A 10,570-nucleotide genomic window follows, 5' to 3' on the forward strand; every position below is an offset into this window, starting at 1 on the left:
GTAAATATCGATTTGACAGAATTTTTTTTTCTATAAATTGTTCTTTTAGTCCCTTAGTTATGTCCTGTGGCTTGTACAGAATAAACAAATATGGTGTTGCTTTATTCCAGAAACAGTGCCACCCTTGTCTTTAGTTTGGTATTGCAGCTCTTTCATTGAAGTGAATAGAGATGAATTGTAATACCACACACAACCTGAGGACAGAGGTGGAGCTGTTTTTGCAAGAAAGTAGTTAAATTCCTGGATAACCCCTTTAACAATAATCACCTGTACCTGGAAATTATTAGACTAGCGGAGGCCCGGATGCTGCTGTTGATGGATCTCTTACCGGGAGCGTCTGTGAATAGACCAGGAACGCCATTATATTTCAAAATATTGTTTATTTTTTCTATAATTTAGCAGTGTAGAGTCTGTTTCTATGGGATGGATACTGTGTTAGTGCTCAGATCCCAGCCTGTGTTTGCAGACGTCGCCCTTCTGAGCGCTGGAGCATTACCAGAGCGTCACAGCCCGGATATCCTCACAGGAATGGATGAGGAGGCGATGGGGTTACGGGGCTCCGCGCTGGCGCTCACTTCCTCATCAGAAGAGCGTAGCGGCTTCTGTTGCACTTGTTGGCGTAGTGGCCGCGCTCTCCACACTGTGGTCAGTTATAGATACAAAATACAGATGACATCAGTCTTCATTTTTTTCAAGCTGTAACGTTAAAGGGGAACGCCTGCAAAAATCTTTTTCTTTCGAATCAAGGGGTTTCGAAGAGCTATATAGGTTTGTAAATTACTTCCATTTAAAAATCTCCATTCTTCCAGTACTTAACAGCTGCCGTATGTCCTGCAGGAAGTGGTGTATTCTCTCCAGTCTGACACACTGCTCTCTGCTGCCACCTCTGTCCATGTCAGGAACTGTCCAGAGCAGGAGAGGTTTTCTATGGGGATTTGCTGCTGCTCTGGACAGTCCCTGACATGAACAGAGGTGGCAGCAGAGAGCACCATGTCAGACTGGAGACAATTTACCACTTCCTGCAGGACTTACAGCAGTTGATAAGTACTGGAAGAGTGAAGATTTTAAAAAATTACAATTCTATATAAAATTTATGAAATTAGTTTAGGATTAAAAAAAAAAATTGTGGGAGTGCCCCTTTAAAGGGGTTATCCAGAATTAGAAAAAACTCAGTTTCTACTTAAACTAGCGTCACCCCTGACCTCAGGCTGTAGGTGGTATTGCAGCTCAATTCCAGTGAAGTGAATGGTGCCAAGTTGTAATACCGCACACAACCTGAGGTGGTGCTGTTTCTGGAAAAAAGCTGCAATTTTTTTCTAATGCTGGATATAGAGACCAAGTGTGATATTAGGGCAGCATATGGCGCTGGTCTCTGGGTTAGTTCTGGAGACTTACTTTGAAGCATGTGACTTGTTCCAGGGGTCTCAGGCTTCCGCAGACGTTCTCCTGCATCTTTTTGAAGCGTTCATGCATCATAGTGAGAACAGTCAGATGGGAGATATGTGGCAGCTCCATGAGGATGGCCGGGTGCTTCGCCATGGGCTCCGGATCACAGGGGAGAGAGGGGACCGGAAGCCGCTGAGGGGCAGCCGCATTCTGTAAGATGTAGAAGCACAATGCAGCATCCACCTGTCTTATACATTAGACATCTCCCACATAAACCATTACTGATCGTAGGTTACATCCTGTATTATACCCCAGAGCTGCACTCACTATTCTGCTGGTGGGGTCACTGTGTACATACATTACATTACTGATCCTGTACTGATCCTGAGTTACATCCTGTATTATACTTCAGAGCTGCACTCACTATTCTGCTGGTGGGGTCACTGTGTACATACATTACATTACTGATCCTGAGTTACATCCTGTATTATACTCCAGAGCTGCACTCACTGTTCTGCTATAGTTACACAGCACTAACCTTCCTGTGGTCCGGACTGCAGAGAACCAAGTCTACTTTTGGGCTGGAAAAAAAAAAGAAAACCACCTAAAATCCTCGGCCTTTCGTGTCCCCACCCTGATACTAGAATGTCCCACACCAATGTCCACAGACAGGAGTCTCCCATTGGACGACAGGGACAGCTGATAACTTACTGGGAGTATTTACACTTGGGCCCCTCCGGACAGAAGCCCACCAGGTAGTTGCTGCACATCACTCTGCGGGTGTGTCTGTACTTGCAGGCCGGACCTGGTCAGACGTGGAGAGGAGATGGATCACTAACTTCATAAGTAGAAGGAGGGGACACAAGTGCAGGATCCTCGGGGGCGGAGCCTGATTTATTGTACTAGACAAGAGAGTATAGCAGCACCGCCCAGAGTACACCTGCCATGACAGTCTGCTTCTGGATTAGAGGTGAGATCCTCTGTTAATCCGGAAATTCAGGTTACCATGGATACGAACACGCAATTAGACCCTAACGCACGCAGCAACACCGATTGGATCCAATTGGGGGGGGGGGAGGGGGGGTTGGGCTGCGCACATTACGGTCTCATTGTGTGTCCGTATACAGCTAACACAAATTTCCTTATTAACAGGATCTCCCCAATAATGCGGAAGTGGGCCAAGATGACTAGACGCAGGGGTTTCGAAGCGTTATATAGGTTTGTAAATTACTTCTATTTCAAAATCTCCAGTCTTCCAGTACTTATCAGCTGCTGTATGTCCTGCAGAAAGTGGTGTATTCTTTCCAGTCTGACACAGTGCTCTCTGCTGCCACCTCTGTCCATGTCAGGAGAGGTTTTCTATGGGGATTTGCTGCTGCTCTGGACAGTTCCTGACATGGACAGAGGTGGCAGCAGAGAGCACTGTGTCAGACTGGAGAGAATACACCACTTCCTGCAGGACATACAGCAGCTGATAAGTACTGGAAGACCGGAGATTTTTAAATAGAAGTAAATTACAAATCTATATAGCTTTCTGTAACCAGTTGATTTGAAAGAAAAAGATTCCCCAGGTATATTCTAACAAGGTGGAGCAGTCGGGACAAAGTAACCAATGGCTGAGCCCCTGGTCTCCACAATACGGGATTAGTCTCCACCCGGCGGGGAACAATATACCTGTCTGTAACCCGCTGCAAATGTCACCGCGGCTAAAGAGCAATAAAAAGCTGTCAGTAGTTATGTAGTTATATAGGGCGTTCATGGGCGACTGGGAGGAGGAGGAGAGGCGGCTGCACAATATACACTAATGCTTTCCTATAGTTCTTCCCTGCTACTCCACCTTACCGGTGAGAAGCCCGCAGCGGCGGCAGCCTCCTTTATGTGACAGTCATGGCCCCCCAGGATATTGTGATGATTGATCTCTATAGGAGGACTTAGAATTTATTGATTCATCATGTCTGAAGTTCTATATAAAGGGATGGAGAACCTGCAGCTGTTGCAGAACTACAGCTCCCATCATGCTTGGGCAGCTGATCCTGTCCTTAGGTTGGTTGAGGGGTTTTGCAGCTCAGTTCCATTGACGTGAATGGAGATGAATTGTAATATCAAACACAACCTGAGGTCAGGGGTGGCGCTGTTTTTGCAAGAAAATATATCTGTATGTGTTTTAATGCTGGATAACTGTCTATAGATAGGGGGTAGTTGAGCAAAACTTTTGCTTTTAAATCAACTGGTGCTAGACATTTTTAATTTATTTCTATTTAAAAATCTCCAGTCTTCCAGTTCTTATCAGCTGCTGTATGTCCTGCAGGAAGTGGTGTATTCTTTCCAGTCTGACACAATGCTCTCTGCTGCTACCTCTGTCCATGTCAGGAACTGTCCAGAGCAGGAAAGGTTTTCTTTGGGGATTTGCTGCTGCTCTGCACAGTCCCTGACATGGACAGAGGGGGCAGCAGAGAGCACTGTGTCAGACTGTTCCTTCAGGACAAACAGCAGCTGATAAGTACTGGAAGAATGGAGGTTTTTTTAATAGAAGTAAATTACAAATCTCTGGCACTTTCTGACACCAGTTAATCTGTAGGAATTTTTTATGTACTATCCCTTAAGATCTGGGCAGACAGAGCAGAGTATTTAAAGGGATTTCTTATTACCATGTTTGCAGAAGCCTCTGTCGTACCAGGGGCAATCCTTAATCTTAGAGGCGGGGTCGATGTGCAGGAAGGGACAGTCCTTGTTGCTGCATTCACCTGATGGAAACAAGTGCAGGGTTACACGTCAGATTTCAGTGAGATTCCAGACTGCGCCACTAGAGGGCAGCATAGGAGCAACGGCCGCCAGCACTCCAGCCACAGCGCTCTGGATCCCATTTGGTTTTAATAGAGAATACAAGTGTCAGAGAGGCTTCCTTTGTGAGTTTATGCAGTGAAGAATGGGTTAATTCTGACACGTATTGTGGCCACGTATACACCCCCCCCCCCCCAATCCCATTGAAGTATATTGAATTAGGCCTGGCAGCCAAAAACTTGTTAGCGGGTTTCTGAAACGCCATTCATTGTAACAGAGGGCGACCATCTGTGTCGGGCGAGTACTACTCATCTGACTCGGAATCGTGGGAAAATCCAATACTTTTTTTTTTTAAATAAATAAATGAAACATTTTTATGCAATTTTATTAGAGGGACGTGTAAAAAATTTTGATCCCCCCCCCCCCCCCCCCCCCCCCCCCCCCAACTAGGAGAACGAGCAGGGAGCAGCACTTGCTGTCAATCATTTCCCTTTAGCCAGCCCATAGACTTATAATGGAGCTGCCTAGGCAGAGACTGTGAGCCAAGGAGTGAAGTGCTCTACTGTGCGCTTCTCCCGACTCGGATCTGTGGGCGTCTTGGTTTTTATAATACTTATTTTCCCTGGGGCTAATCCTATTTCAGGACAACAAGGGGAATAGTTGGGGGTCTGACTACTGGCACCTTCACCATTTATGAGAACAGAGGTGACAAGTCCCCCAGAATTAACATTGAAACATTGAGCTTATCCATAGAAAAACATGGCAGCTTTCTCCCAGAGACAGCACCACTCATCTCCAGTTTGGGTTCAGGTTTTGTAACTCAGTTCCATTTAAGTGAATGGAGCTTAAAGGAGTACTCCAGCAAAATATTTTTTCTTTCAAATCAACTGGTGCCAGAAAGTTATAAAGATATGTCATTTATTTTGATATAAAAAAAATCTTCAATCTTCCAGTACTTATCAGCTGCTGTATGGCCTCCAGTAAGCCGTGTATTGTTTCCTGTCTGACACAGTGCTCTATGCTGCCACCTCTGTCCATGTCAGGAACTGTCCAGAGCAGGGGAGGTTTTCTATGGGGATTTGCTGCTGCTCTGGACAGTTCCTGACATGGACAGAGGTGGCAGCAGAGAGCACTGTGTCGGACTGGAAAGAATACACCTCTTCCTGCAGGACATACAGCAGCTGAGAAGTACTTGAAGATTGAAGATTTTTCAAATAGAAGTAAATTGCAAATTTCTTGCACTAGTTGACTTGAAAGAAAAAAGAAAATGGTGAACAACCCCTTTAACATGGCATGGTCTCCATATCCAGGTGTGTTTCCTTATCGGATACATTCCATGATGGAAGACTTTCAGATCCGATCATGTGGAACAGAACAAACAGGAGAAGCAGCTCAGCGCAGACCGGACGCCATTACCCACTACGAGTGTTAGGGCATCCTGGACAAGTAGTCAGTGCCAGGCTGCAGACCGATAGTAGCGCCTAGTAGTGCCAGGCTGGAGACTGATAGTAGCGCCTAGTAGTGCCAAGCTGGAGACTGATAGTAGTGCCAGGCTGGAGACTGATAGTAGCGCCTAGTAGTGCCAAGCTGGAGACTGATAGTAGTGCCAGGCTGGAGACTGATAGTAGCGCCTAGTAGTGCCAAGCTGGAGACTGATAGTAGTGCCAGGCTGGAGACTGATAGTAGCGCCTAGTAGTGCCAAGCTGGAGACTGATAGTAGTGCCAGGCTGGAGACTGATAATAGTGCCTAGTAGTGCCAGGCTAGAGACTGATAATAGCGCCTAGTAGTGCCAGGCTGGAGACTGATAGTAGCGCCTAGTAGTGCCAAGCTGGAGACTGATAGTAGCGCCTAGTAGTGCCAAGCTAGAGACTGATAGTAGCGCCTAGTAGTGCCAAGCTAGAGACTGATAGTAGACCCTAGTAGTGCCAAGCTAGAGACTGATAGTAGACCCTAGTAGTGCCAAGCTAGAGACTGATAGTAGCGCCAGGCTGGAGATTAGCACTGGGTTGTGGTATCTGCTTTGTGAACCTATTGGCTCTCCAGCTGTTGCAAAACTACAACTCCCATCATGCCTGGACAGCCAAAGCTGAAGAGCCAAGCTTCCCCACCCCTGCTGTGTATAGTCTATTCAGTAAGCTACTATCATGAAATATTTGTTCCCTCTCCTGCAGTATAGAACAGTGCAGGGCATGCTGGGAAGTGTAGTGCACCACAACACACGTCTCTCATCCGGATAAGCCTCACCAAATTTGGAATAGAAGTAACATTCGGGCATACGACCCATGTCATACTCGTGGAGGAACTCGCAGTGGTCGCCTTTCTTGCACAGACCCCTCAGCCAGTGCTTGCAGACTACGGTCTTCTCCCCGGTTATGTGACGGAAGGGGCACATGGGACCTGCGATAGAATGGGAGATGGTACAGGACATGTGGGCAACAGGGGAACTATCACACATCTATATTACTAAGGAGTTTATCTATAGGCGGCGGCTTAGTATTAGTCAATGGGGGTCCTGTTACAGGTACCTGACTGAGACCCCTAAATTGTTGCAGGGTTATCCAGGATCAGTAAAACATGGCTACTTCTTCCAGAAACAGCGCTACCCTTGTGCTCAGTTTGTGTGTAGTATTGCAGCTCAGTGAATACCACACATGACCTGAGGACAGGGGGGTTGCTGTTTTTAGAATAAAGTCGCCATGTTTTTCTAATACCGGATAAACCAGGGGTAAGGAACCTTGGCTCTCCAGCTGTTGCAAAACTACAACTCCCATCATATTGTGTCTAGGCATGATGGGAGTTTTAGTTTTGCAACAGCTGGAGAGCCAAGGTTCCTTACCCCTGGGATAAACATTTGGATAAGACGCCTCCTTAGTTCTGGTAATCTACTGCTTCGATACATAAGATTTTATACTCCAGAGCTGCATTCAGAATTCTGCTAGCATCCATTAGCATTTTGGGGAGATGTTTCCCCCCCTATATTATATCAGACTACTGAACAATGCACTATGTTTTCCACAACGCATGACAGAAGAATCATGATACTTCTATTGTTCTGTGTTATTTCACATTATATGGAGATTAAACCAGTAAAAAGGATCTACGGATCATTTGCAGCCAGATTTCGTGTATTTGTTATCAGTGAGGCGTCTCGTTCTGCTGGTGGTGTATACGGCTCCGACTGCCTTACCTTTCCTGCATATACCCCGTAGAAAGAAGTCACATACAGCTGCTCCGGACTCTGCACAATACATAGGAAAGAGAGTGATTGTTGTGCACAGGGCAAGGTGATCCTCTTACATTAAAGGGGAACTCCGGCGAAAATATTTTTCTTTCAAATCAACTGGTTTCATAAAGTTCTATAGATTTGTAATTTACTTCTATTAAAAGATCTGTCTTCCCATAGTTATAAGGGTCCATTTACACAGAAAGATTATCTGCCAAAAATTTGAAGCCAAAGCCAGAAATGGATTTGAAAAAAGGAAAAATCTCCTGAGATTTTTCCTCTTTTCAAATCCATTTCTGGCTTTGGCTTCAAATCTTTGGCAGATAATCTTTCTGTGTAAATGGACCCTTAGCTGCTGTATGTCCTGCAGGAAGTGTTGTTTTATTTTCAGTCTGACACAGTGCTCTCTGCTGACATCCCTGGCCGAGACAGGAACTCTGTCTCGGTTTTCTGTGAATCCCCATAGAAAACCTCTCCTGCTCAGGACAGTTCCTGTCTCGGCCAGAGATGTCAGCAGAGAGCACTGTGTCAGACTGAAAATAAAACAACATTTACTGCATGACATACAGCAGCTAATAAGTATGGGAAGAGATTCTTTAATAGAAGTAAATTACAAATCTGTATAACTTTCTGACACCAGTAGATATGAAAGACAAAGATTTCGCTGGAGTACCCCTTTAAAATCTCCAGTCTTCCAGTACTCATCAGCTGCTGTATGTCCTGCAAGAAGTGGTGTATTCTCTCCAGTCTGACACAGTGCTCTCTGCTGCCACCTCTGTCCATGTCAGGAACTGTCCAGAGCAGGAGAGATTTTCTATGGGTATTTGCTGCTGCTCTGGACAGTTCCTGACATGGACAGAGGTGGCAGCAGAGAGCACTGTGTCAGACTGGAGAGAATACACCACTTCCTGCAGGACATACAGCAGCTAATAATTACTGGAAGACTGGATTTTTAAATATAAGTCAATTACCAATCTATATAACCTTCTGAAACCAGTCAATTTGAAAGAAAAATATTTTTGCTGGAGTACCCCTTTAACCCCTTCCTCACCACTGATTGTCGCTATAGAATTTGCAAAACAGCTTCATTTTAAGGGCCTGTTCACATTGATGTTAAAGGGGTTCTAGTATGTTATGTATATAGGTATGTACAGGTATACAACCAAGGTTTCTAGGAAACACAGCTCTACCGTATTATAAATACAGCTCCTATGCACCCTGTGTAGTCTCATTCTGCAGCCATATATTTCTCTAGGAACCAGGCTGGGACTTGCAGCCATACTACGGATGCAGAAATACGGCCGTACTACGCCCATATAAAACCAGCCTCTGTTCACACATGCATTACCGCAATGTGACTGCATAATTTAATTGCCTGAAACAAATCATTAAGCTGAGTCGCAATACCAGATGCAACCTATGCACAGGTGGGGCGCTGTTTGTAGTGAGTTTGCATTGAGCTGTAATTCTGTTGGGCTACACCAGTTTAACCCCTTGTTCACATTCTCCAGACCTAACACTATTAGTAATGCATCCAGCCATCCCCTCCATACATCCTGATGCATATTTTATGAGCTTCCTGCATTATGTCCTTGGTGTGGCCTTATTGCCATCGCATTGACTATGCTGTAACTCATACTTACTGTCCATGCCGGTGAAGGGCAGGATCTGGGACCCCCGCTGACCCTCCACATCCCTTTCAAGGTCAAAAGTGAATTTTTCAAAGCCAGCTATTAAATCCTGCATGACTGCGGCGTACGGCGTGCCAATGCCAACGCTCTGCTGAAACGAGCAAAGAATATAAATATAGCTCCAACATATTCCATGGTGCTGTACAAAGATTATGTCCCCATGGATAATCTATACCTTTCAACGGTTCTTGGAAAAGATGGTCTCATGCCTGGAGGAAGGAGAAGTGAGTCCTGTTCATAGGCCTCCAGCCTGACCCTCCATGAGTACCGGCCACCTGTGACCACATGTGCGGCCATTGATTAGCCAGACTGTGGAAAGGCCATTGCCTTCTGGGGGAAATTTGTTCCTTTTTGGTCTCAGACATGGTGCTTGTGGTCTAGGATGAGGAAACCACCATCTCTCACTGAGACGCGAGGTACTGTAGTGTCTCATAGCGGTTAGAGTCCCTAATGTGGCTTGTAATGGACTATAAGAACTATGGACTATATAGAATGAACTATAGGAAGAAATATAGGCTATATACAATGGACTATAACATGAACTATGGACTATATAGAATGGACAAGAAGAATTACTATGGACTGTATATAATGGACTATAAAAAACAGTGCAAAATGTGGCAATATACCAACAATATTGACAGTACCTGGCACCATCATAGATAAAGAAGCCTATGGCCTCCATCTTACGTGTTTATCAAGGTAAGCTTACTTATATCTTGGCAATATCCTGAATATGTAGTATCCTTTTGACATTGGGACCATTGATTTTAAAGGGATTATTGAGGATTAGAAAGAAGTAATTTTTTATGCGTAAATAGCACCGCCCCTGTCCTCAGGTTGTGTGTGGTATTACGGTTCAGCTCCATTGACTTCAGTGTACCTGAGCTGCAGTACTGCACCCTGCTGCTGGATGTAGTGATTGGGTTTGACCCAATTTTCTAACATACGTCATTATTGTATACCTCCTGTTGGCGTCTTGGAGAGACATTACTGCCTGATGGGTGGCGCAGTTGCCACGGTAACTAGCATCGGACCAGCGAATTATACACCGAGGGCTAAGGTTACCATAGCAACTAGGCTGGCGCGCATTATCTGTGTATAACTGGAGTCAGTCTGAGGAGAATATCCTCACTTTAAGGACACTTACTGACAATATTTATGCCCTATTGCCTCCTGTTTTTGTTGCCTGGCGACACATGACTGCAATGGCCGACAACCATCCCTAATGGTGACGTTGTGCCCGTTGTCTATTGCCGCCTCATAGGAATGAGCCTTTTGTGAAGGCCAGAGAAAAGATAAAATGGCCGCCGCTGTGGCTTTGAGGAGATTTACTATGTAAAATACGCCAGACTTCTGTCACAGGTCACTTCATAAGAATGGAGGACATGGCGGCGTGTGGTAAATTTATGCTCTTCTCTAAAGCTATATATGTTTCCATGGGTCGTAGTTTGTTTGATGTAGTTTTAGAGCTACAAATCCCATCAT

At 45.2% G+C, this 10,570-nt stretch overlaps 1 protein-coding gene across 8 annotated transcripts; it reads right to left on the minus strand.

Annotated features, from left to right (window-relative positions):
* Positions 1-256: 256 nt before the first annotated feature.
* CPSF4L (cleavage and polyadenylation specific factor 4 like) lies at positions 257-10,358 on the minus strand. 8 transcript variants are annotated; one of them, XM_069951957.1, is made up of 10 exons: positions 10,048-10,208; positions 9,258-9,291; positions 9,035-9,173; positions 7,356-7,406; positions 6,413-6,565; positions 4,035-4,130; positions 2,098-2,191; positions 1,925-1,967; positions 1,396-1,596; positions 394-640 (listed from the first exon to the last, which is right to left on the minus strand). In XM_069951957.1, exons 3-10 carry the CDS (start codon positions 9,135-9,137, stop codon positions 572-574), a joined length of 810 nt encoding a protein of 269 aa, XP_069808058.1. In that variant the 5' UTR covers positions 9,138-9,173; positions 9,258-9,291; positions 10,048-10,208; the 3' UTR covers positions 394-571. The 8 variants fall into 8 exon arrangements, with proteins under 8 accessions (XP_069808059.1, XP_069808058.1, XP_069808057.1 ...); XM_069951958.1 differs by lacking the exons at positions 394-640; positions 10,048-10,208 and adding an exon at positions 257-337 and having other exon boundaries at positions 9,258-9,939; XM_069951956.1 differs by lacking the exon at positions 10,048-10,208 and having other exon boundaries at positions 9,035-9,170; positions 9,258-9,939.
* Between the last annotated feature and the right edge of the window lie 212 nt (positions 10,359-10,570).

This window comes from Dendropsophus ebraccatus, chromosome 14 (assembly GCF_027789765.1).
Source record: "Dendropsophus ebraccatus isolate aDenEbr1 chromosome 14, aDenEbr1.pat, whole genome shotgun sequence".
Classification (NCBI taxonomy): domain Eukaryota; kingdom Metazoa; phylum Chordata; class Amphibia; order Anura; family Hylidae; genus Dendropsophus; species Dendropsophus ebraccatus.